Raw genomic sequence first — 26,985 nt, 5'->3', positions numbered from 1 at the left:
GCGTGTGATGGGCGTCACGGTGATGTTGGTCAAGCCACCCGAGCTCGATGGAAGTGGTCACGTTCGGGTCCCCCCAGCGTCACCACCACCTGGAAAGAGCCGGCATAAAAACAGTGAGTCCCTGAATGGGAGAGAACACAGGCTCCCTCTCCACACGGTGACAGGCGGGTCATCACGCTGGAATAAGCACAGGCCCAAAGGAGAGAGCGAAGCATCTTTGGGTAAAAGATTAAATCAAGTTAATTTTGTCCCTGAAACAATAACTCTGGTGAAAAGGAGAAAAAAAGATACAGACATAGCATAGAGGCCATTAGGTCGAACTGAGAAGCAAATGATTCCACGGGCTAGAAAATAATGGAGAAAAGTAATAATGAGAAAGACAGATTACTGTATATTCGCCCTCTAAAGGGCTTGTTGGTGGGCAGTGAAAAGCCCAACTAGAAAGCCAAAAGGGCGCGAACAAGTCTGCAGGAGCAGCAGCTAACAGGTAACATGACAGCAGCTTTCTTCCTGTGCAGGGGGACGGAAGGCCAAGGAAACGTGTCCGCGCAGCACCGGACACACAGAAGCGAGATTTGGGGGCCTCAAGCCAAAGGGGGGAGGATGAGCAAACGGGAAGATTCTATTTCAGGCAGCAGATTGGCTGGCCACCTGCGGCCTCCAACCCCCTTGGGCGGCTCCTTCAGTTTGTAGGATCCACTCTCCCTGAGTGGGCGGCAGGTGCACTGGGCCATTTCCACAACGAAGAGACACTCTTAGACACCCCCGGTGCCCAGCCAGGGGAGCCGGCTCTCCTACCATCCAGGGGGTCCTGCTGCTATTCACAAGGACGAGTGTGATTTCTAGGTCTACACTGGGAAAAGCTTCGGTGGGAGGGCACCCACAGGCGTGACAGACAGGGAGGGGAGTGGGTACATGTGGGCCCCCACCCGCCTCAATCTCCCTCTCCCCCCGCCCCGGCGCCCAGGGCAGCTGCCCCCCGCACAGTGACTGGGCCCCAGCTCCGGCACAGGAAGCAGCACCTGCTGGATGCTCTGCACGGCAGAGTCGGTCTCGTCGCCCACGGCGCCGGTGAACGCGGGCTCCTTCTCCGAGTACTCGCTGAAGGCTGCGTCCTCCGGCACCGGTGCCCCTGCCTCCTCCTCCGGCTTCTGCTTCCTCTTGTGACTTCTCCTGGCGGCTTTCACGGGCTTCCCTTCTGCCAAATCTTCCTGCTCCAGACTCAGCTCAGGCTGCAGGGAAAGAAGTTTCAGCAACTTGCAGGTCAATGGGTCGTGAGCCCAGGTGGCCAGCGTGGGCCGGGGACACATCCAGGGTCAGCGCTGAGGCTCTCGGGCCTTCAGCTGCCACAGGAAACACAGTGGCCACGGTCTGATCACTTCATTTCTAAAGATCGAGGCAAGTTTCAGGGTTTTTTGTTAAGTGGAGGAAATTACATACAAGTCATATTTTAAAAGCTACATTTTGGGGTGAAATATAAACAAAACCATAAAAAACAGAATTTTTAAGCCACTGTTTCAGTCCTGATGAGCTCGGCCTGAGGCTGCAAATGTTTTCACATCAGGTTCTCATCCCCAGAATGTCTTGGATCAAAACAGGTTTGACCACAGGAACAAGATGGTCATCTCCTCGGGGGACAGGGAACAGGCCCAGCCATCATGGCGACCCAGATGGTGCCCCACATGCCTCTCTGGGAGCTGGTGCACTGCGGCCGGTCACTGAGGCCCCTGGGCAGGACTGTCCAGCCAGGAACTCCACTCCGGCCCTCCACCCTCCGGGACCTCTGGGGCCATCCCATGAGACCTGGTCCGCTCCAGTGGCAGACAGACCCAGGGGAAACCTGCCGGCCTGGTTACCGTGGCACTGCCCTCACAGGGTGGGCGTGGGCCTCGGGGGCACTAAGGCGTTCTCACGCTCACTCAGTCCAACCTGGCACCTGAGCACTGTGCTCAAAACTCCACTTCAGAAAAAAAGAGGTAGAAATAGGACTTTAAAATAGCTCAGAGTGTGACATGTTCTCTTTATAATAAATTTTTATGAAGGTATTACCTAAAAACTCCTTTAAAAAGTAGGTTCATCTAATACATTTAAAGTGAATTTTCATATGTAACCTAATTGTGCTCAGCTTTCCTGGAAACTACCTGTGATGGTTAATTTTAAGTGCCAACTTGGCTGGGGAGGGGGCCAATTGTTTGGTCAAACACAGTCCAGATGCTGCTGGGAAGGTACACTTTAGATGACATGAACATTCAAGTCAGTGGACACTGAGTAAAGCAGACTGCCCTCTATGTTGTGGGGGCCTCATCCAATCAGGTGAAGGCCCTGGAAGAAAAGGCTGAGGGCCCTGGAGGAAAAGGGAGTTCTGCCTCCACTGGCCTTCAGACTCGAGTTGCAACATCAACCCTGCCCTGGGTCTCCAGTCTGCCCTCTACCCTGCAGATTTCAAACCTACCAGCCTCCATGTCACATCAGTGATTCCTTAAAGTTCTAGAAACTTACAGAAAGTAAAAGGCTCTTGGAGAGATGACTGACCAAAAAGATGGAGCATGAAACGAAGGTGAGATACAAAGCATGGACCACAGGGCTTCCCAGAGTGCTCCCGACTTCTGCCTGGGTTCTGGAGGCCCCACCCGAGGGTGTCTGCTTACCTGGAAGTCCCCATGCCACCCCGCCCTCCCCACAGGGCCGCTCTGTGCTCACCTGCACAATGCCGATGGAGGAGGCGTCAATGGTGGTGGTCTCCGGGAGGTGGTCCAGGTCGTCAATCCTCACGGCCAGGACCTGCAGGAGAGCCGGGGCAGTGAGCCGGGTGACTCTCCTTCCTCCGTCATGGGCATCGTCCATGTGTCCACCAGCACTGACCCTGGAAGCCTGCTTCCAGAATCCCACCCACCCCTGTCCTGCCCTCACACCATGTGCCCTCACCTCCAGAGTCTGCAATGAACTTGCGCATGGAGGGTGCCCCTGGCCCTGTCTGGGCATCACTCGTGCCCACCTACCCAGGCCGAGGGGGACACTGTCTTTCCTCCCTTTTTTGTCTACTGACGTGCTTTCAGCAAGTGACATTTCAATGAATCGTGTTATTTCATATCAATGTCCCATAAGGAATTACCAAGAACGAGACATGTATACCTTAAACCAGGGGTGGGCAAACTTTTTGACTCGAGGGCCACAATGGGTTCTTAAACTGGACCGGAGGGCCGGAACAAAAGCATGGATGGAGTGTTTGTGTGAACTGATATAAATTCAAAGTAAACATCATTACATAAAAGGGTACGGTCTTTTTTTTTTTAGTTTTATTCATTTCAAACGGGCCGGATCCGGCCCGCGGGCCGTAGTTTGCCCATGGCTGCCTTAAACACTACTTTTTAACCTGCCCCAAGGTGGGTACCTCCGCCCCCACCTTCTCTCCGTGAGCCACACTGCCTGGCCCTGACTGCAGCCCCCACGCCGTGCTCCCTCCCTCCCGGGGCCCACACGTCCCTTCCACCAGCTGCGGGTCCTCGTCCATGAGCCTGCCTCTGCCGGCTGCCCCTGGACTGTGGTTACTTAAGCGAATCAAGTCAGATGTGAGACAATGGAACACGCATGCAGAGAGCGAATGCACACTCCAAAAAGGTGTAAGGAAGGCGAGCTACTAACAGGGAATTCGCTGTAGAAACATTAGACACGATCAGGGAAACTGTAACAGCCTGTCTGTGCGTGTTCCTCATCCAAACAGCTGGTGACCCTGGCACTGCGGGAGGGCCCAGGCTGCCGAGGACACAAAATGACCATAACTTCACCCCCAGGAGAAAACCACTGTGGACTGTTTCCTGCCTTCCTTTCCTCACCCGTCTCCTTTACATGATAAAGGCGAGTATTGCAGACACACGTACAGCGCGCTGGATGTATGCTGTAGTGCTCACATGCGTCCTGCTTCTTTACAATCTTATTTAGAACTGTTTATAGAGCCAAGCACATTGCTAAACCATCACTAATTTAACCCATTCCCCGGGCTTGACATGGAGGCGTCCGAAGAATCATTCATAAAGCACTGGCGACACCGCCCGCTGCCTTCCACAGCACAGCCTCGCGGGGCCCGCCCGCACGCTCACTCTGAACCTAAAACCTCCTGGCTCACTCGTGGATGGAGGGGGCCCTGCACGTTAGCGCCTGCGTCTCTGGGATTCGGTGAAGGGGAGCGCTTTTTCCTGTGCTTTAACCAGAGGCAGGTCCTCTCCCGAACTGCCTCTCACGTGCACACTGAATGCTCATCGTCTCTGATAGTAAAGTCGGTGTCTGAACGACAGGAACATCTCACACACCCTGCCAGCTTGCTTGCTCATTAACCATGTCACTTCTAAGTGTTACGTTGCTTACGTAGTCAAATCTGAGGTTTTTGCTCGTGACACCTTTCGTTGCTCTTCTGCTTAGAGCCTTTCCCTCTGGTGATCTGAGAGCTGGTTGCCAGTTTTGCTTTCCCGTTTGCTTCTTTTTGAAGCACAGTGAGGTATTAGAGCCCTGGACCTTCCTCTGGAATAGGCCAAGTCTTCTTGCTTCCACAAGTTCTCCCTCTGGGTCCTCAATGCCACCTGATCGCCCCCAACACCACCTGGACGCTCCCCGCTCTGCACGTTTTCTTAGCCACTCAAAGGGAAGAGTGGGGCAAGGGGCAGGCTTGTACTTTCATCTCACTGTAATTCCAGTGAAAACTAACCTATAACCTTAGCAAGTAACAAGCAAGGCTCTTCTCTCTGTTCATTCAGTGCCTCCCTCCCACATGCAGGTGCTGCAGTGCAGAGGGAACCTAAGACCCAGGCCCGGCCTCGAGGAATTCCAGGTCTGCAAAGGGAGACAGACCCCTGAGCCAGGGTCAAAAGCAGCTCGCACCAGGCGGAGGGCAGAGGGACCAGGCCGGCGGGGGTGGGGGTGGGAGCAGGGAGGAGGATGCTCACCTCCGGGTGCTTGCGTCGCATGTGTCTGCTCATGGAGGCCCTGGTGGACACCTTGGTCCCGCACAGCTGGCAGCTCTGTGCCTCGACCTTGTCATGCGTGAGCTGCACGTGCTTCTGCAGCATGTACTCGGTGACGTACTTCTTGTCACACACGGAGCAGGTCCACTGCTTGCCCACTACACACACACACACACACACACACACACACACACACACACACACACGGAGGAAAAGACAAGCACAGGTGATCAGCGAGGTTGTCCCACAGCCTGCAGGGTAGGCAGGAGGGCACCTCACCCTCTGCATGTGCTGCTGGGACCGTCCCTTGGTCAGGCCAAAGGGACAAGCACAGCCTGAGGTGAGCAGGACATGGCCTCCTCCCTCGCTGAGTGTGGAGCCACGTCATTGCTCCAATGATTGAAAATTTAAGAACAGATATTTGAAAGTTGTACTGGACTGATTTTTAGGAGGCAACGGGCCACCACTGAGGCAGGACGGCACCTGATACTCTAAAACAGTCTGCAATGCAGGGTCACACAGCCGCCCCCCCTCCGCCCCAGGCCGCACCCTGCTTACCTGTGTGGATGAGCTTGTGGGTCTCCATGGTGTTTCTCTCACTAAAAGTCTTTCCGCACAATTCACACATGAAATCTTTAATCCCTGCAGAAAAAGGCACACTTAGCTTCAGATGGTCCTCAGTGCTTCAGCCACACGCAGCGGGAGTCCTGTCCCTGACACAGTGGGTACTTGGAGAGGCTGCGGGAAGGTAGGTTGCCAGGAGGCAGGCACTGAGCTGAGGCTTGGAAACTCTGCCCTCTGCAGGTGGCTTCGCAAGGTGCTTCCTTAGGAAGGGTGGCAGGTCAGTTTCAGCCCGGGGCCCACGGGACTGCCAGTCATTCCCAATGAGCAGAATCCGACTCAATGAGCTTTATTCTGCATTAGCTCATGACCAGGGAAGGCAGACGCCATGCTTATGAAACAGGTGGTTGGTTACCCATGTGCCCCCACAGGCCATCAGTCGGGGGCGATCATTCTGCTTGCCTGCAACCTGGGGAGCAAGTACGGGTGAGCAAGACAGATGTACTCCCCAAACTGACAAGAATGTGGACCCGAGAAAGCCTCTTAAACAAAGGCTCCTCCAAAATGGAACAAGACAAGTGAGCGAAGGGCCCACCAACTGGGTGCTGTGAGTACATACAGAGCCCCCAGGAGGCACAGGGCCTGGGCTCATCGTGGCTGGAGGAGGGGCCGAAGGGGTAGTGGGTGCTGCAGCCAGTGGAGCGCGGAGGCTGGTACAGCAGAGCAGCATTGTGGAATGGTACAGTTTGCAGCACTAGAGGCGGGTCGGGACCCAGTCCTGGGGGAGCAAGAAAGCTTCCCAGAGAAGGTGAGGCAGGTAAGGGGCGCGCTTCCCAGGAAGACAAGGGCAGCGCACTCTGCGCAAGCCCAGTGCGCGGGGACCCAAGCCGACCTGCATGGCCTGGACGGACAGCTGAGGCACACAGGGAAGCTGGGCCAGGCAGTGGCAGGACCCAGGGCCATCGTAGGGAGGACAGGGAACACGGTAGAGAGGCTCCTGCCAGGAATGTCCGGCTCAGGCAAATCCCATCACCAGGGGCCAGCTCCCTTCCGTTCTGGTGTCCACCTGAGCGCCCCCTCACACACCCACGTCCACCCACACACAGGTCCATGTTTACAAACAGGGGCTCACGTGTGATGTTGAGAGGCTGCTTTTCCTCCGTAAACTCTATGTAAACTACCATGAATCTCATCGCTTCTGACAGCTGCGTTCTTTTTAATGGCTGCACGACTGAGCCACTGCCCTGCCGACGGACACTTAGACGTCCCAGGATCTGAGGTCAGCTGTACAACCTCTGGGACCCTACCTGCTCCCTTCCTAGGCACACATTCCCACGGGGAACGGCTGAGCAGGGCGAGGGCCCTGCAGAACTGGCAAGTGTCACCAAACTCACGCGGGCGAGTCTGGCAGCACCTGGACTCCTGTGCGCATGCGCAGTGACACGAACCAGGGCGCCTGGGGGACGGGACAGGACGCTTCCCAGATGCCCGCTGCTTCCCCGCACCTCCCAGAGCAGAGCTCGCTCGGACCCCGGCCCGCGGGGAGCCAAGGACAGTGAGGAGCAGCCAGTGAGGCGCTCTTCCGGCCGTTTCGCACGAGGCCCAGCGGCTGCCCGCACGCCGGCGCCGGCCAGGACTCGGGCCAGGACTCACCGATGTGCCGCTTGTAGTGCTTGAGCATGTTGACCTTCTGCGCGAACTTGCGGTGGCACTCCTTGCACTCGTACTCCTTGATGCCCTTGTGCAGCTTCATGTGGTGGCGCAGCGCGTGCTTAGTCTTCATGCCTGCGGACAGAGGCAGGTGGGCGCCCGCCACCCCCCTGCGCCACCAGGCCGCACCCTGGACCCCCCTACAGTGACCGTGCCCTGGACCCGTCTCCGCATGCCCAGGATCCCCCTAACCACCCCTGTGCCCTGGATCCCCCCAGCGCTTGTGCCCGACCCCCCTCCAGTGCCCACACCCCAACCCTTGGGCAGGCACAGGTGTCAGGGACTGCGGAAAGGGGGGCGGGAAGGCGGGCTCTGCTCTGAAAGGCTCTCCCACCAATGGGGAGCAGCTGCACCCCTGCAGGCCGGTTCCAGCGCCACGTGGGCGCGCCCGGGACCGTACCTTTCCCGCACTCGGCGCACAGGTACTCCCGGATGTTGTCGTGCACGCGCATGTGCTCCTTCAGCATGTCCTTCCTGGCGAAGGACTTCCCACACTGCTCGCAGGCGTGGCTCTTCACACCTACCAACAAGGCACCCCCATGTCACTCCTGGGAGACCCGCAGGCGTGGGTAAGGCAGCAAGGCAGTAACTGGGAGGAAGGCAGCCTCCCCGCAGCTGGAAGCACGGGCCACCCCTCCCTCCACCGCCTCAGGGCCTTCCTCTGGGCTCGTTGGCAGGAGGCTCCAAGGACCTGGAGCGGGTGATGAGGCAGGGACGTGCTGGGAGTGGACACCGTGGCCAGGACACAAGAAGCGGGACCGAGGAATGCACTGAGGGGGACAATGCGTGACTGCTCTGCACACGAAGCCCACAGACAAGGCGGTCCACCCCCTTCAGCCCGGGGCCCTGTGCCCGACAGGAACCCCTACCCGTGTGGATGAGTTTATGCCGCTCCAGGTTCCCGATGCTGTTGAAGATCCGGCCGCAGATCTCGCAGGGGTGGATGTACCTGCAACCAGACAGAAGCCTCAGGGCGGCCCCACATGGGGGGACCCTGCAGCGGGCACACCTTTCCTAGGCACCGTGAGACCAAGAGATGAGACCAAAAGGTATAATGGAGACGGCAGAAGACAAGGACTGTAGGCTGTCATGAACTTAATGTGCCCCCAGTTCAAATCCACGCTTAAGCCCTGACCCCCAGTTCCCCAGAACGTGACTGTATTGGAGATCAGGGCTTAACAAGTGAAGAAGTTGGAACGAGGTCTCTGGATGGGCCCTGAGCCAGTATGACTGGTGTCCTTATGAAAAGGGGAGGTGTGGGCACAGAGGCCTGGGTAGCGGGACGACCATGTGCAGACATGGGGAGATGAGGCCGTCTGTACGCCAAGGAGAGGGGCCTGGGGCAGATGCTCTCACAGTCGGAGGGAGGCAGCCCTGCGACACCTTGATCTCGGACCTCCGGCCTGTGCACTCTGTTCGCGACCGAGCTGGCCACTGCAGCCACTGCAGCCACAACCACCCACCCTCGCTCAGGCTCAGAGCACTGGTTCCGGCTGCAGCCCGATGGGAGCTGGCCTTCAGGGACCCTGATCACTGGGGAAAGGGCTCCCGGTGGCTCCCCAGGCCTGTAATGCGCTGCTCATGCTGAGTCCTGGCAGGGGATGGGGCCGAGGCAGGACCGGTGGACAGGTACTTCCCCAGGACCCAGCGGGGCTCACAGAGCAGAGGGACTTGCCCCTTCAAGCATCACTTCTCTGCACCTCCCTCGGGCACCTCCCTCAGGCACCACCCAGCGCTGAGCCCGCAGCCCCGGGAGCCTCACTTCTGCACGTTGGGGTCTGGCAGGTTCTCGCGGTGGATGACCATGTGGGCGTGGTAGGTGGCCTTCAGGGCGAAGCGCCGGTTGCAGGTGCTGCAGCCGTAGCCCTTCTCCTTGTGCACCTCCATGATGTGCTTCAGGTACTCCTTCCCACGGCCGAAGGTGAGCTGCGGACAGGTACACGCTCACCACCCGCCCAGCGCGGCGCTGCACCTCAGCACGCACTGCCGCGCACCACGGGGCAGGGACGCTGGTGAGAGCCCGTCACGCTGGCAGGTGAGGAGGGCACTCCTAGGGCAGGGGCAGCACCGGCAAAACTGTGCAGCGGAGGATGTGAGGAGTGGACCCCAGCTCCTCCCAGGCCTCCGGACTCCTCTTCAGGACTGACTGCCTCCTCTCTACCCACTGACCTCCCTGACCTCACTCACACCCACGGGTCCTGACAGGCGCACGGCAGGTGCCAGGATGGGCACACGGGCTGGTGCTCGCAGAGAACATGGCACCTGCACTCGACAGGAGTGAACTGCGCTTTCCCAGGCAGGGGACCCAGTGCAGGGACCGCCTTCACACAGCACGCTGCTGAGCCCGGGCCCTTTGAGGACAGAACCACCCCCTCTGAGCATGCCCCCTTCCACGCACGGGACAGGCTATGGTGAAGAGCCACTGGTTCGAGGCGGGGAGGGAGGCCCCTCATGCGGCCGACCTCCAGGGAGCCAGATCCCACCGGGTGAGCCACACAGCCGTACACCGGCCAGTCGGGAGACACAGTGAGACCAGGCATCCTCCCCGAGAACCCAAGTGACCTGGGGCAGCCAGCAGGACAGCTGTGTCTGCAAGTGGGCCACCGCCTGGGACTCAGCTCACCGAGCCGGGCCCGTCGGGTCCGCCGCCTGTCCCGAGCCTCCTTCCCCGACGCTCCTGAGCGGCAAGTTACCTGGCACCTTTTGCAGCTGTACTTGTGAGGCTCCGAGTCTGCGCTCTCGTCAGAATTGTCGTCGTTCTCCTCTGAGGAGATCCCGATCTTGCCAATGAACTCTTCCCTTTGGTGGTCATCCATCAGCGCGATGTCCTGGAAAAGCCGGAGCCCGACTTCTAACGCGCGTGACAAAGCGTTAACCGGCTACTTATCCACGGCAGCAGGGGGCTCACCCACTTGGAGAGGCAGCGCCTCTGCGGGGTAGGACGTCCTAGGAGCTCCCACCTGCTGCATCCTGTGTGGGCCCCCTGCAGACACTCTCCCTCGGGTCACCCACACACCCCACTCCCTGACAGTAAACCCACCAGGCCCTGCTCACACTCAGATCATTCTATAACGCACAGCACCGGCCCCGAGGGTGGGCAGGGAGCAGCAGACCCCCTCCCGCGGGCCTGGTGTGAGCCTGGTGCTGCCTGAACCTGGGAACCCCTAACGTCCCGGCCTCGACGGTGGCTTCTGTCAGTGGGGTGGGGTCAGTGGTCTCTAAGGCCTCCTCCTGTGGATGTGACCGGGCTCGCCCCGAAGTTTCTGAAGTTCCATTTACTTTCCTGCAAAAGTCTGCAAGGATCACTCCAGCAGTCACCCGGGGGGCGAGCCCGGAGCTGAGGGAGCAGCGTGGCAGGAGCCAGCAGCCACCACTGGGAGGGAGGAGGGCTCGCCACGCTGGGTGGTCGGCTCCCTGTCTAGCAGCTCCTTCCAGCGGCCGCAGAGGGCGCTGCCCCTTTCCCTGCCACTGCCCATCCTCAGGCAGAGGCTGCCGGTTGCATGGCACTGAGGGCCACGTGTCATCAGTGAGCAAACTTGGAACCCAGAGAGGATGGGCTCCTTTGGAGAGCTCGCTCTCCCTCCCTCCGCGCCCTTGGCTGAAGCATGAGGTTTCAACAAGGGCCGCCGTTCCGTTTCTTCTACTGTGGACTCTCACATTGACTCAGACTGAACCCTAGTTTCCGTCAGCAAAGAGGGGCACCCCTCTTTCAGAGGAGAACTGCCCGAGGAGGACTAGCACCTGCTTACAGACCACAGGCATGGGCACTCAGATCCGCTAGGCCAGTCACCTATCGGGTCTAATTTAATGCTCATGGAAACCCACTGTCCATGGCAGGGCTTGGGCCCCGTTTTACAGAGAGAAATCTGGAGGCTCAGAGGGGTGGCAGAACTGGTACCCGCAGGTCCCGGCTGGGACATGGCAGGGTCCCGGGAGGTCCAAGCCCTTCTGCCCGAGGCTCTTCGCCCTCCTGGGGCCCTTCCTTCCTCCCCAGCTTGGTCCACAAGGCTCTGCACCTGCACCGGGAGCCTCCCACACTCGTGCCTCACCCCCACTTTCCCCAGCATCTGCCCAGAGAAATCCCAACCTGCACCGAGCTGGGAACTGCCCGTCACTGAGCTGCAGGCAGGCAGGTGACGAGGGTGAGCGCAGCTTCATCGGGGCCTCAGCACCACCTGCCATTCCTTGTTTTCCCTGGATCTGCACTTCCTCTGCCCCGATGGCCCCGAGTCCTCGCTGCCTCCCCAGCTCCGGCCAACTCCTCACTTTCCTCGAGGCAGGGAGAAAGGGAACAAACCCCAGCACCCATCCACCCGCGGGAGGCACCGGACTGGGAGCCCTGCAGTGGGGCTGACTGAGACCAGCTAACAGTCACAAGGCCGCATCTGACAAGAGGCGGGTGGCCAAGCGGACCCGTGGTCAGAGCGCTGGCCCGAGGCCCCCATGCCCCGACTGAGCTACCGGGGCGGCGCGGCGCGCGGGCACCTTGAAGTGGACGTGGATGTGGTCCCTGAGCACGTCCACACGGAAGAACTTGCGGCCGCAGATCTCGCAGGTGTACTTCTTGTCGCCGTGGGTCAGCAGGTGCTTGTTCATGTTGCTCCTGCAGGAGAACACCTGCGGGCGAAGAGGCGGACGTGGAGGCGCCACTCACAACACCGGCTTCGCGGAAACCGTAACCATAGTTTCCGTTTCCTCTTGCAAAGGCAACAACTCCGGCAATGCTGCCACTGGCTGTCCCTGCGGCCATCGCTCCCCACTGTCCGGGCCTGGCAGCTGCTCACAGGACTGCGTGTGGCTGAGACCCAGCAACCACCCAAGCCCAGACTGGTGGTTCTGTCCCCGACGACCCCAGCTTGTGGGGGCGAGGAGCCCCTTGGGAGTCCCCCTGTCCCCCGCAGCAAGTGCTCTGCATCCGAGAGGGACACGCTCTCTAGCCCTGGGCACACAGTGGGCCTCTGCACATTCTCGTCGTGGGAGGTGAGTGTGAGGAGGGCCAAGGCCATGGAGCTCATTCATGAAAAACACCCCAACTTCTGTGGCCGCCTGCGTGGCCCCCGCACGGGCTGACAGCACCCCGGGGCTCTGGTGGGCAGTGCACTGCTGGACATTTAAGGTCAAGCTAAGGAGTCGCCTGACACACCCTGAACGGATCTGCTCATAAGGCTGACGTCACGCTTCGCTCAATCAGGGAACATGCCAGGAACCTCCGTGGCCACGCGGTTGTGGGTGCTGTCACTCAGAAATGCCACAGGGGAGACCAGCACCAGCAGGCAGAATTAAGCCCCAGGACCTCCCACTTCCCCGGTGAGCGGCTCCCATCTCTGCCAAAGGACACGTCGCAGAGACGCTGAGGAGAGAGAGCGTGGCGCACGCAGGTGGAGATGGTGGCCAACGAGGAAAAAGGCTTTAAAAGAGCAAACACTCATCCCTCAGCTCCCTCACTGGAGACCCGGCTCGACAGCAAAAGATCACAATCGCCAAAACCGGTTTGGCTCAGTGGACAGAGCATCGGCCTGCGGACTGAAAGGTCCCAGGTTCGATTCCGGTCAAGGGCATGTACCTGGGTTGCGGGCACATCCCCAGTGGGAGATGTGCAGAAAGCAGCTGATACATATTTCTCTCTCATCGATGTTTCTAACTCTCTATCTCTCTCCCTTCCTCTGTGTAAAAAATCAATAAAATATATTAAAAAAAAAAAAAGATCACAATGACAAGGCCATGAGTGAGTGGACACTGCAGCTTAGGACACCCCGAGTGTCCATGTCCCCCGGACCTTCCCCCGGACCTGCAGTGGGCAGAACTCCGACTCGTCACCGCGGGAAGTGGTGAGCTGTGCGTTAGACTGCGGGGCAGCGCGGCGTTACCTTGCCACACACGGGGCATCCCGAAGGCTCCTTCTTGTAGCGGACCAGGCTTTCCCCGCTGGTCTCCAGGTCTTCTCTCTTCACTCGCCTGACGCCTGAAAGGCCCACCACCCAAGCGAGAGGGTAAATATGTGATATTAGTCAGTTCTGCTGCAGCCCAGTGTCATTTCAGAGGACGGGAGACGGCTGCCCACAGTGTGGAGCCATAAGAGTGAGTGGGGCGTCCCTGGGCTGTGATGTGAGCATCAGCGCTAACCGCTGCTCCTACAGGCTCCCAGGGGAGAGGAGACTGCAGCACCCACGGGCTCGGTGACAGGGTTCTTGCATCTGAAACATTTGGAAATACTAGGGCAGCGAGTGTTTCCCACTTTACAGCGTGGAAGGTTATAATGAATGACCTAGAGGTGTCTGTGCCCGATGGAAAGGCTCAGGGAAAAGGCAGGCTTCTCGGAGACGGCTCTAAGCAGGCAGGCTCTTTATGAAAAAGAGGCTAATACTCATCCTTCGAATTAAACCAGTTGAATTAGGGCCAGGGTGCAAGGTCAGCTGATAACAAAATCCTTACGGCTTTCAGGCATCAGGGGCCTCTCGGGGCACACAGAGGAGGAGCCAGGGAAAACCAGTCAGGGGCTCCCCAACGCCTCCACCTGGAACATGCTCCACGCACACGGCGGAGAGCTCACTGTGTGCAGTTTTAGTTTTCTTCCTACTCTCTATCATGTGTAGCATTTTGCCATAATACTCAAAAACTCTGAAAAGCTTTTAATGACTGCATAGCATTCAATCCTACAGAGAGCCTGGTTTCCTTAACTCTCCCTCTGAATACTTAGGACATTCCCAACTGTCCCTGTAGGTCCCACCTGACACTACGGATCCCTCCCTTTGCCTGGGCTGAATCCCCACAGCTCGGTGACTCCATCGGGTGGTGGCAGGGCTTGTGACGACACGGCCCACTCCTCCCCCCTCCCTCAGGCCCTGCGCAGGGCGCTCACCCTCCAGGTGCCTCCGCTGGTGGTCCAGCATGACGTCCTTGCGGTAGAACATCTTGTTGCAGACTTCACAAGCAAACTTCTTGTCCCCGTGCTTCTTCTTGTGCTTGGAGAGGTTGCTGTTGGTGGAGAAGAATCTGAAACACATCTCACATTGGAACGTCTTGTCATCTGTCCAGAAAGCAAGCAGACACGGCAGCTTTTAGGTCAACGGCATCGGACGCAGGCTCCATGGTGCGGCAGTGGGAATGGCAAGGGGCGCAGGTGAAGGGTTGAGATGCGTGAGGCCCACATGGCCAGGAAGCCGGTCACCTGTGCTACTGTCCAAGCACAGGCTGGAGGGCTGGTTCCCAAGATTTAGCTCGCCTCCTCTCACCACCAGCCCAGCCCGCATCCTCCGCCACCTCCTCTCCCTCACAGCATTCAACGATTCCGCCCAAGGAACCCCAGTGCTCCACCGGGAACTGGACAGTCCCCACCCGCTCCCTCTGTGCCACTGCGCTCTCCCTCCAGGCACCAGGACGTCCCCTGAAGGCCTGCCCTGGGTGAGCACAGGCAGCGGGCGAGGGGCACCTGCATGGCGCTAGCACCCCTCCAGCTGTCTGTCTTTCCTGGACCACCTGGACTCTCCCCTTGGCTCAGGGATCCCAGGGCCTCATGCCCAGCACAGGCCCCGACCCTCTCTGTGTTGTTCTGTGCTCTGCCCCTCACCCCACCCCCATCCAGGGGTCTGTCCTCCACACAAGCCCTGAAGGCAGCCCTCACTGCCCACAGCCCTCCTGGAGCACCAGCCCACGCCGGGTCCCCCTGCAGGTGGGCATGACAGAGTGGGTCACAGGGGCATCCCCCTTCAGAGGGAGGCCTCAGGACACACCGTGTCATCCTTGTTTCTGGGCCTGGGCTCCAGCCCGCTGACTTGTTCCTGGAGTCAGCAAACGTTTGCCAAACACACAGATCCCTGAGGCTGCACATAGCCCTGCTGTTTCCTACCATGAATCTGCTGGTTCTCACTGTGGTATACACGGAGCCCGTGGTGCGTTTAAGTACCCCCTGCCCCCCACACACCCAGGGTCTCAGACTGAGCCCTGGGAACACGTGGGCCACATCGTCCTCTGTGGGGGCCGACCTGGTGCTGTGGATGTCCTGCAGCACCCCCCCCCCCCCACACACACACACAGCCAGTGTGACAACCCAACATGTCCAGGCAGGGGGTTAGGTGACCCCAATGTGCAGCCCAGGTGCATCTATATGATCCCCTGTACACACACTTACATGTATGCAGTATGTGTGCTTACTATGCTTATTTCAGGGGCTATGTAACAGTCCACCTGGTTCCTTTACCACAATGTACTGCATTATTCTTTACTAGAGGCCCAGTGCACGAAATTCGTGCATGGGGGCGGGGGTCCCTCAGCCCAGCCTGCAATGATGCCAGCGTCCCTCACCCTGGCCTCCGGCCCGAGGCCCCTCCCCTCCCTCTGTGCGGTCGGGGCGCAGACGCTGGGCTTGTGTCGCCAGGGGCCTCTGCTGAATCCCCTGAGCATGGCTTCTTAGGGATGGGACCACCAGACCAAGGGCATCTGCATCTGCTTTGTGGAGGCCACACCATTACTGGGCTGTCCCATCAGATCACAGAGACCCCCACCCACTCCAGGCCTGCAAAACCACCCAAGTGAGCTTCCCTCCTGGGCAGGTGCTAATAGCATAGGTGAGCTGCCCTCATGGGCAGGTACCCCCCTAGCGTGGAAGGTACAGTGTGCCCATGGCTTTCGCTTTCTCTCTCAGGAAGTCCCTCCAGCATATGGTGAGAAATCACCTGTAACTATTCCTGACTCATTTGTGGCCTCTGCTCAGGTAGAGGGAGTGAGCAGGGCTATCGGGACGTCACTTACTCAGGGTGGCTGCCCTGCCCAGGTAGAAGGAGCAGGCAGGGCTTTTGGGATGTCCCTCACTCAGGGTGCGTTTCCTGTGTGGCATCCAGTCACCAGTTTAGGAATGCAGATGGGCATCTGGCTCCAACAATAACTTTCTCCCACCAATAACCCTGGTGTCCTTGAGGTCTACAATTATCTATATATATAAAAGCCTATTTCAATGACCAAACAACAGGTCGACCGGTTGCTATGATGCACACTGACCACCAGGGGGGCAGACGCTCAATGCAGGAGCTGCCCCCTGGTGGTCAGTGCGCTCCCACAGCCGGCCAACCTCCCGCAGTCCCTCCCCCTAGCCGGCCAACCTCCTGCGGCCCTGATCACCAGCCAGGCTGAGGGACCCCATCAGTGCACAAATTTGTGCACCGGGCCTCTAGTGTTTTAATAAAATGCAGCAACTGAGAACAGATGCCTATCAGTTGGGTTCTGGTGAGGGTGTGGGTGCAGGGTCAACCAGAGATAAGACAGCAGATTTCTAGGAGAGCCGACCTGCATGGGAGCCTTTGCTATTCACTAGCGCAGTCTGATGGTCAAAGGCAGTTCAGGGACCACTCAGAAGAGTTACACCAACACCTGTCACACCCAGGGCCAGCCATGCTGAGTGGCAGCATGAGAAAAACCCAGCAGACTATACGTTTCAAAGCTTCTCCCTCACATTGGACAAATTCTTGGCTTAATGGTTTATGGAAGACACACATTTTCTTTTGTGAATAAATAAAAAAACATAATAGTATGCAAATACTGCATTTTGCAAATGAGCTCATATCCAGGCTTATCCTTTATTTTCCATCCAAAACTTCTACCCTTTGAAAGAGCATCTTGGGAAAAGAGAAGGTGCATTTCAGCTGCTGCTGTTACTTCCACATGACAAAGAAAGGTCTGCTTTGTCGGAACTTTGACCCATGAGTAGCACCTGGGGCTCTGACTTCTGTTACTTTCTGCTTCACCTGTGTCCAGAGAGACAGCTACAGAGGACACCTCCTCTTCCTGGACCCTGAGTCACTCACCAAACACTGCACAGGTGCCACTCATGCTCCTGACACCCTGACAGCGCGCCCCATTCCTGCAGGCACGCAGACCTGCCAGTGGCCACACGGGCGTAGTCCGACTCAGAACAGCCCAGGCTAAGGCCGGCTGCAGCTGGTGCAGCATGGAGACTGCTGGGGGACCCGCCCCAGATCTGGGGAGCACCTGGGTGCAGGGCTCAGGATGCAGGTGTGCGGAACACTGGAAGTTCATCCGAAAGCTGCCAAGGTCACTTAAAGCCACAGACTCAGATGCTGCGGAGCAGCTGGAGCTCAGGTGAAACGGGGCTCGTCTGCCACTCAGAACAGTCCCGCCATGGGAGCAAGTGCCATGGGCAAGACATGCCAGGTTCCAGACAGGACCCTCCAACACGACAAACAAACAAACACATGAGCCAAGCAAGGGTTACAGCGGGCGCTTCCGGGCAGGCGCTGGCTGCAGAGGGAGGGACCGTGGAGACTTAGCTAAGCCGGTTAAGGCTCCCCGGAGACCCACCTGACCAAGAACCCGCACAGAGATACAGTGACGCACACAGAGGGCCAACAGGAAAGGGTCGGTATCAAAGGCTAACCTGGTAGGTCGCTAAGCCGACTGCCACTGGTCCCCCCCTCTCCCGGGTGAGCTAGGGTTCCTGGAGAGAGGGAGAAGGCAAGTCACCCCGGTGCACAGGAGGAGCAGTGGGGACAGGGCGGGGCTTTCTCCAGGGGCTGGGCTCCTAAGCCACTGCCTCCTGCTGTCCACGAGGATGTCTGCAGCACGCGTGCTTGCCAGCTGCCAGCTTGCCCACACACAGTGCCCAGCATGCTTGCCCAGACCCAGGGAGGCCCCCTCGGCACGGGCTCGTGGCAGCATGAGGAAATGAGGTTCCTGTCACTTTTGGAGATTGGTGGACAGAAGTGGACTCAGAACAACATGGTCTGGACACTGGCAGCTCCATGTAGAAGGGAGGCTAATGGTTCCGGAAGCCCCTTCCGACAAGTAAGAGACACACCCCTGCAGGCACCACCCACCCACTCCTTCTCACATGGTCCTAGCGCAAACCCGACACTGCTGCCCGCCACACTCGGCGAGGATGGCATGTGTGGGAACTCAAATGGGGGGCATGTGTAACAGGAAGTGGGAACATAAGTTCCTTTAGACCCGGGATGTCTCCGTCTGTCTCTAGACCAGCTAATGACTGCTCGGAAGCAAAATGCGTGGTGGGGTTATTTGTTAACCCTACCTTTTCCCCCTCTGACGTTCCCCAGCTCCCACCCCGTCCCCTGGGACTCGACGCTGGCCGGGCCCGCTCACCTGTCCTGCAGTTGTGAAATTCCAGTGCGCTCTCGATGCGGAAGGTCTTCTCACAGGTGCCACACCGGTACCTGTACTCGCTGTCCACCTGGGCAGAGGGCAGCGCGTCAGTGAGAGGAGGAGCCCAGGGGAGGCTCAAGCAGAACGAGCTCCCTGAGGAAACATTCTAGCAACTTCCGTGTGTGTGGTTTACGACGTTTCTGTACTACTCTCCTACTCAGCTTAGGAACATGAAGAATGTTCACTCTTCCCGCCCCATTGCCCTAGAAAGAGCACCCCATACTCAGACACCTGCACAGCCCCAAGGGCCACCTGCTCCCGCCAGGCCAGGCCACCTGGATGTGTCCAGAACCGCCGGGCTTGGCCGCTGTGGTTCTCTCCTCTCCCCTGACTCTAACTTCTCTCCCCATCGGACTGTTTGGTCCGTGGCCTGCTTCTCCCGTAGCTGGGAGGACAACCGTGGCTGCACCCACCTCGTTCCTGCTGTGCTTGTAGGAGACATGCTGCTTTAGACTCTCCTTTCGGCTGAACAGCTTCGCACACTCCTCACACTTGAACAGCTTGTCACCTACGGCGCCAACAAGAACAAGCCGGTCCATGACTGCAGCACGACCAGAGACATGCGCGCCCTGGCCCTCCACGCGGGGCCGGCAGCCCCTGGGCCACGCCGCCCACAGAGAGGCTGGGACTCACCGTGCGAGCGCACGTGCCGGCTCAGGTTGCTGCTGTTCTGGAAGACCTTGCTGCAGGTGCCGCACTGGTACACCCGCCGGTGCTCCCCCAGCTGCCGGACCAGCTTCCGCCGGATGCCGTGCCGGGTGGAGAGAATCAGACTCCTCTTGAGGGTGATGCTGCTGCTCTGATGATGCGGGAACCTGCCAGGTGGACAGGGAACGGGAAGACAGGTGGGAGACTGAGTTCAAGGTTACAGTCATCTTGGAAAGGGTCTTCCCGAATCGTCCCTGCTCGATGGGAGGAAGGGGCCAAGCTCGGCATCACCCAGGGCCGGGGCACCCAGAGGAGAGGCACCGTGAGCGGGCCAGCCACACGTCTCACTGTGTTTACCTCAGGCCACCGGGAAGCGCCACACGCAATGTGCGCTTCAACTAGAGCAGCCAGGTCCCTGAGCTCGCCTCACGGGGTCCGGCCTCTACGGCTTTATATTCTCCCTGAACCTGATTTTTAAAATCTCTTCTGCTTGTGTGTTTCTGACTGTTTCCATGGAAACTCTCTGGGTACTCAGATAGACTGTAAATAAATAACAGGTAACAGCATTTCTGACATGCCTTTGGTTTCAGTATTTCCACAGGTTCCCAGCCTACGAAGCACCAGGTGCACTTTGACAACAGAAAGGGGAACCCCAAAAAGAGCCAGTGGAGAAAAAACTGCCACCAGCTTATTCAGCTTCAGGACAATAATTTCCCAAGAATGACAACAAAATACAAACATTTTCCTTGTTCACTGAAAGAAAAAGGAAAACACAAAGTAAGGAAAGCAATTTATAGAAATTCCAATACAAAACTGCTTTATCACAGCAGCAATATTCGTAAGAGGAAGAGGGGAGGCAGCCCAAGTGCCACGGAAGCAGGAATGGACAAGCCAGTGTGGCCCACACCACAGCGACTGTCACTCAGCCTGCAGAGGGAGGACATTCTGACCGAGGCTGCACTTCGATGGGCCTGGAGAGCATCATGCCGAGTGGAGCAAGCCCGTCACAGAAGGACCAATCCTGTGTGATCCCACTTACACGGGCACCTAGGCTGTTCAGATTCACAGACGGGGCTGGGGGAGGGGGTAAGGAATAATTATTTAATAATATGGAGTTTCAGTTCAAGGAAGATAAAGAAGTTACGGAGATGGATGATGGTGAATGTATGTGAATGTATTTAAACCACTGACCTGTACTCTTAACAATTATGATGATGGTAACTTTCATGTTAGGTCTATTTTACCACAATAAAAATATTGTTCAAACTGTTTTCACAGTGGACGCCCCACTAAGCTCCTGGGTCCAGAGTGCTCCTGCTGCTGGCTCAGAACACACTCATCCGCTTCCACCATGAGAAGCAAGCCCCCACTCATCAGCCCCCCCCCCACCCCCCACGAAGTCACTGCCCCCTCACTGCCTGCCCCGAGCGCTGGGGCAGGACTCACTTGGGCACTGAAGCGGCCTCGCTGGTGGTGGTGGTGGTGGCCAGCTTCCCCAAGACCAGCTCCATGATGTGCTCGTCCGGCGCCCGCAGGCACGGGCTCGTCCGGTGGCACCTCAGTGATGATCTCGGCCACTTGCTCTGCCAGAAAAGAACGGGACAGCCGCGTCACAGCTGGGCAGGGGCGGAACACAGCCAGACAAGACGGCACGCCCAGGGGACACAGCCGGGCCAGGTTTACACGGTTAACGAGGAAAAAAAGGAAAACTAGCAATGTTTTAGAACCTACATATTTATCTGTATATATAGAAAATCAAAATGATACTCATAACTCAAAACTAGGTTATAAATTGTGATGCTTTTTTAAAACCACGGCAGTCCTAGCACTACAGTGGGGCCTTGACTTACGAGTGTCCCGACTAACGAGTTTTTCGAGATAAGAGCCGTCTCTCGGCCGATTTTTTGCTTTGAGTTGCGAGCTAAAATTCAGGTTACGAGCCAGCTTCAGATACCCCACTGCTAGTTGGCGCAGCGAACGTCACAGTGAACGCCACAACATCAGCCCAGCATCACGTGTCTCACTCGTTCAATTTTTTATTTGACATACGAGTAATTTGAGTTACGAGCTCCGTCACGGAACGAATTAAACTAGTAAGTCAAGGCCCCACTGTATTTCAATCCCTCAGCATACCAACCCAAACCAAAACATTTTCATGTATGTTGGGATCTTAAAATGTATTAAATTAGTGGTGACAGAGACTCAGAAATATTAATTTTGTTATTAGACAAGCCACCGTGAGTATGTTCAAAAGCAGATAACAGCAAGCACAAGAGTCAAACACGACATAACCACAGTAACAGGGACCCAGGTCCGAACCACTGCACAAATGAAACACGGGAAGGTCACACACAAAAGTTAGCACTGGTCCTCCCACTCGCCTCCCACATGCCTTCCTAATGCAACTAACCACTAGTGAACCCATCACTGAAGAGGCTCCTGCCCCTTCACTGGCCTGGCCTGTTTAGGGAAGGGAACCTGTGCAGGAAGTCTAACCCCTCAGGCCCTGTCAGGTCCAAGAGCACACCCTGCTGGCTCCGCCCCCAGGGCCAGCCCTCACCTGTTGGCTCCGCCCCCAGGGCCAGCCCTCACCTGCTGGCTCTGCCCCCAGGGCCAGCCCTCACCTGCGGGCTCCGCCCCCAGGGCCAGCCCTCACCTGTTGGCTCCGCCCCCAGAGCCAGCCCTCACCTGCGGGCTCTGCCCCAGGGCCAGCCCCTCACCTGCTGGCTCCGCCCCCAGGGCCAGCCCTCACCTGCTGGCTCCGCCCCTAGGGCCAGCCCTCACATGCTGGCTCCGCCCCCAGGGCCAGCCTTCACCTGCTGGCTCCGCCCCCAGGGCCAGCCCTCACCTGCTGGCTCCGCCCCCAGGGCCAGCCCTCACCTGCTGGCTCCGCCCTCAGGGCCAGCCCTCACCTGCGGGCTCCTTGTCTTCAATGATGACCAGGGGCTGTTCTGGTTTCTGTTCTGGTTTCGAGGCTTTGGGTTTTCTCCCCCTTCGAGGCTTTTTCTTCTGCTCTTTGGCGGCACTGATGCTCTTGGGGACTGCGGGAGGCTCCCCCTGAGACCCGTCAGGTTCCTTCTCTGGAGCCCCTTCCTGCTGGCCGGCCGGGGGGAGGCTTTTGGTTTGTTCCAAGTGACCCAACAGATGCTCTGCAGGAGAGGGAGGCAGGTGCACAGGGGCGTGAGGGAGCCGGTCAGTGTCCGCTCCCTCACCCACTGCTTGTTTCTGTTTTCAATTTTATTTGCTAATAGTGCGCCCTCTGCAGAGGTAAACTGTATTCCCACTGCTTTTGATAAGAAAGCATTCCCACGCACCAAACAGACGACTATTTCAAAGTCAGTCAGGTGATAAAAGCAGGGCAGTTCTGTACAGATAAAAGCCTGCGCCACACGTACGTGCGAAGAGGACTGTGGAAGGCCACACCCACGTGTTCTCTCTCGATGGTAACAGTCAGGCAACTGTGATTTTTGTCTGTAAGCTTATTTGCTATTTTCTAATTTTTCTACAATAAATACCTAACACAATTACTTAAAAATGTAACCTCTAAGAGGAAAAGAGAAATATTCAATTTGCGATAAACTGTCTTTAAAAACACTGCATAAAGCAAAAGAACAAAAACTGTGCTTTATTTTCAACTGAAGAAGCCCTCAGAGGCCTCCCAGGACAAGAAAGCTGGACGAGAGTGGCCACAGTCCCAGTGAAGGTGAGTCCGGCACAGACCAGCTGGCCCGCAGGGCCCCAGCAGGAAGGAGGAGGGAGGACGGATGGGAGGATGGGACTAACGCACGCAGATGACAGAAGGCACCTGGGTGCTCACTGGGGCCCAGGGCTGATTCTTCCTGTTGTAAAGCTCCACTGGGTCGACTCAGGTGCTGTGTGTAAAGTGGCCGTTACGCCTTCATTTGCCCCATCTGGAGGGACACTGCTGGGTGCGTGCCCTCAGGAACGAGTGAGAAAAAGAAAATTACACAGCAAACACCACGTTGTGTGACACGTCATAGGAAGGGTTTGGCAGTTCAGCCGCACAGCAGAACAAGGTAACAACGAGTGCACTGGCTGCAAACACTTGGAAAGACTCGATAAAATACAGACTTCTCCCCCCCGCAACTATACTACATGCTGAGCTTAAGAGCGAGAAGACCTCGTGATGCCAGATACGCAGAGGGGCTTCAAGACAAAGTGTAAAACCACAAGCTGGGGGAGGCACTGGGTCCGGGGGGGGGGGTGAGCGGAGGCACTTGGGGGGGAGGCACTGGATGGGGGAGGCACTGGATGGGGGGGGCACTGGGCAGGGCTTGTTCTGCAGGCACGCAGGTCTGGGAGATAGGCTTCAGAGCCGAGCAGCTCACTGAAGCCAGGGAGCCTCCGATGGCCATGCGTTTTGCTGTCCAAAAGGGATGGTGTGCAAGAGAACCCACATCACAGTGACCTCAACAGAGGGCTTTCTAAACTCTGACTCAACAACCTGCCCCCCGCCTGCCCCCGCCTTACCATTCAGGAGCTGCAGCTCCAGGAAGGTGGCGGAACACACTTTACACACCCACTGGCTCGGCTCTGATTCCACCGGGGTGCTGCTTTCCGGGGTGCCTGCAGCTTCAAAAGAGAGACAAGGTGACCCACAGCGGTTCATCTGTCCACGAAGGCCCAGCCCAGCAGAATGCACCTGTCCTACAGGTGACACAACAGCGATCGCTCATGGGCCACTTTCGATGGTCCAGGCTCCATTCTGTTCTCGGAATGTCCTCATTTCACACATGAGGACACGGCGCGCCGAGAGCCACCGCCGCCTGATGCAGGGTCTGTCTCCAGTCACAGAAACGTGTCTTCCTCCAAGAAGCCGGCCTAGTGGGACCAGGCCCATCCTTCACACAACCTCAAGAAAAAAACACCATCCTACAGACAACAAATTCCTCAGTCTCTCATCGGCTCACACAACAAGGGACCCAAAACAGCCAGGCAGTGTGCCCTGAGCCTGGTGTGGCCGCTGCCTCGGCCCAGCGCTATCCACCACTGGGTGCAGCGATAGAAATACTCTGTAACTTGCTGTCTGGGACAGCGACCACGTGTGCTCATGTCCCAGAGGAACTGAAGTCTTACATCCATTTCATTTGAATTTGGATTTAAACAGCCCCCCGGGGCAGGTGGCTGTGTCCAGGCAGTGCCTCCAGTCCTTCCTTGCAGAACCACAGGGGCTAAGGAGGGAGAAGATGACTAGGCTCCGTGGAGGACAGAGGGAGGCCCTGCTCCGAGGAGGGGAGCTGCAGCTCCTTTAAAAAAATTACGGGTGCTCTCGTGGGACCTCAATGTTGGGGCCCCGATCTTCTGGCCCGGCCTGGTTTCTCTAACCCTTCCTGGCTGCATCAGGGCTGGACAGGGACCATGAGCCATCACCACCACGTCCACTCCTGTCACTATACAGCCTGTGTTGACACTCATGGGCCACTCGCACAGCAGCTCCTGGGCCCTTAACTGCATCACCCAGAGTTGAGACTGCTGGTGCATTCAGTATCGGGGAAAAGGCAGCAGAGGCAGCGCAGGGGCCTGGGCAGCTGCTATGTCACTAGTTTACCGACGGCCTGGCACACAGAGGAGGTGTTACCTCGGGCCCCAGGGGAGAGTCACCAGCGCTGCCAGGGCTACATGAACATTCAGCAGGAAGTGCTCTCAGGAGGAAAGGAAATAAAGAATCCAACTAACCAAATAGGTAAGAGTAGGCAATAACTTTCAATGCATTTCCAGAAATTCTTGCTTGCCATTTGTCTCAAAACAGAAAGCCATAAAAAGTATTTCTAAAATTTTAGAGTACCTAAGTTGCTTACTTCTTTTCCCAACTCAAAGCCTTGCTTGGGGTGAGTCTGCCTTCCAGTTTATGCTGGTTGTCCTGACACAATTATTTTTTTAAAAATATCTTTTATTGATTTTTTTTTTTTTTTACAGAGAGGAAGGGAGGATAGAGAGTTAGAAACATCGACCAGCTGCCTCCTGCACACCTCCTACTGGGGAAGTGCCCGCAACCAAGGTACATGCCCTAGACTGGAATCGAACCTGGGACCTTTCAGTCTGCAGGCCAATGCTCTATCCACTGAGATGAACTGGTGAGGGCCTGACATAATTATTAAGTGCCCCCCATTCTCAGAAGCGTAGAGGAGGAACCAGCCACCTCGTATTCCTGACTGAGAGTGGTTAGGACTAATTTCATTAAAATCTATTGTCTCCAAAATCAGCTCCAGATGAAAGAAAGACTCTCCAGCAGGTAAAAAGACACAGGACAACTGTAACGCTGATAAGTGGCACCAGGCTCTGCTTTGAGCTTGACCTTGCAAGTCGTGAGGGGTGCGTCATCATCCAGGACACAAATGACAAGGTCAGCCTCTAACAACCCAAATGCTGACGTGCCGTCTGGGCTGCTCCCAGGCACACACGGCGTCAGCTGCCTGTGCCACAAGGAATCAGGCACAAGGAAACCAGGTCAGAAAGAGCTCGGTGCTCTTGGACGGGTTAACAGTGCCCAGTGTCAGCCGTGTCACGGGGTCTCTCGGGGCCGTGGAAAGGACCCGTGCCACCAGGACAGGAAAGACTTTTTAAGTTGAAGACAGCATTTTATTCATTTATTTATTTATTTAGTCACTCAACTTTTATGTATTTATTTTTCCTGGACCCCGGTTTGTCAGGTACGCACTTTGATTTGCTTTTCCAATAGAAACATCGGGTTTGAGCCAATCACATGTATGACTGTCACGGGGTATTTCTTTGCGCACACATACATGTGCACACACCCCGATTCTGGAGGAGCTGCGAGGTGACAGCCCCGCTCGGGAGCAGATTCCTCCATCTCCTGCGCTGGGACAGGGCCGGCTCCTCACCCTCTCTCGTCGGTTTCCTCTGCCCAAACCAGGGACAATGAGCAACCTCAGAGGACGAGGAGAAGGCACTGTGTGGAGAGTGCGAAGGACTTACTGCAGCAGAGATAAGAGACACAAGTTCCCACCAGCAGGTGTCTGGCTCGGGTGTGGGCTCTAACTGTCTATCAGCTGGGATATGTAACAAGCAGAACAACAGACCCGGCCAAGTGTGGTCAAGACCACCCCCTTTGTTCTCCCCACGCACAGCCAGCTCGCCAGCACAATTCCTCACTAACGTTGGGTTCCTGTGTGCAGCCGAGAGGCCTCGGTCCCCACGGCGAGGCTCCCACATACCGTGGACGCTGGAGCAGGCCTGCTTCAGCATGGGCTTGTCCATCTTCTTGGCGTAAAAGGCCGCGTACCACACGCGCAGCTCGGTGCCCGGGGGGATGTCCCTCGAGGTGGTGAAGTACACGTCGTTGTCGTGCTGGTAGGCCGTCAGGTTCTGGTGCTCGGGCTCCACCGCCGGCCGCACCAGCATCATCCAGTTGCAGTCGTCCTCGTTGGAGGTGTCAAAGCACACGGGGTGCCCATCCTTCTGGAACACCTGAGGGGAGCACGCCCGCCAGGGGCCAAGGGGGATCCTGTTACCCACCAGTCTGCGTGTCAGCGTGTGGGGGGGATGCAGGGGGGGTAGGGGGCTAAGCAGTCTAGACCCGTGGTCGGCAAACTGCGGCTCGCGAGCCACATGCGGCTCTTTGGTCCCTTGAGGTGCTCTTCCACAAAATACCACAAGATCGGCAGGCGGGGCACACAGACAGTCAATAAGGGAATCCGAGAAATCGATCAATTCTCAATAAGATCAATTGTCCACTCCGCCACCCTTCACCCCTGTATTTGACGTTGACGACCGAAAACACGAAAGCCATTAGAAGGAGAGGAAGGGGCTACAGAGATCCAATTATTCTATGGGAATCTGCGAATCAGAACTAGAGTGTAAACAATCTAAAGCCAATCGATCGGAAGCGGCGCAGCAGGGCAGGCGACTCTGCAGATCGAGGCCGGACCGTGACCAAGGCCCACGGAACCTAATATGAGCC

At 57.3% G+C, this 26,985-nt stretch overlaps 1 protein-coding gene across 1 annotated transcript in view; it reads right to left on the bottom strand.

The window, feature by feature from the left end:
* Positions 1-4: 4 nt before the first annotated feature.
* PRDM15 (PR/SET domain 15) overlaps positions 5-26,985 on the bottom strand; it is a 32,357-nt gene continuing 5,376 nt past the window's right edge. The window contains 21 exon segments of the mRNA XM_023746919.1: positions 5-89; positions 1,023-1,232; positions 2,701-2,781; positions 4,938-5,113; positions 5,514-5,597; positions 7,170-7,301; positions 7,627-7,746; positions 8,096-8,175; positions 8,989-9,152; positions 9,920-10,054; positions 11,712-11,843; positions 13,094-13,188; positions 14,086-14,253; positions 18,336-18,423; positions 18,809-18,903; positions 19,029-19,210; positions 20,490-20,572; positions 20,574-20,626; positions 21,956-22,192; positions 23,535-23,636; positions 26,240-26,492. Of these exon segments, the coding sequence (XP_023602687.1) occupies positions 30-89; positions 1,023-1,232; positions 2,701-2,781; positions 4,938-5,113; positions 5,514-5,597; positions 7,170-7,301; positions 7,627-7,746; positions 8,096-8,175; positions 8,989-9,152; positions 9,920-10,054; positions 11,712-11,843; positions 13,094-13,188; positions 14,086-14,253; positions 18,336-18,423; positions 18,809-18,903; positions 19,029-19,210; positions 20,490-20,572; positions 20,574-20,626; positions 21,956-22,192; positions 23,535-23,636; positions 26,240-26,492 (2,730 nt within the window). The 3' untranslated portion in view covers positions 5-29.

Source organism: Myotis lucifugus, unplaced genomic scaffold, assembly GCF_000147115.1.
Source record: "Myotis lucifugus unplaced genomic scaffold, Myoluc2.0 scaffold_761, whole genome shotgun sequence".
Classification (NCBI taxonomy): domain Eukaryota; kingdom Metazoa; phylum Chordata; class Mammalia; order Chiroptera; family Vespertilionidae; genus Myotis; species Myotis lucifugus.
Note: the sequence above shows the minus strand (reverse complement) of the source record. Positions and strands in the feature narration are given on the sequence as shown.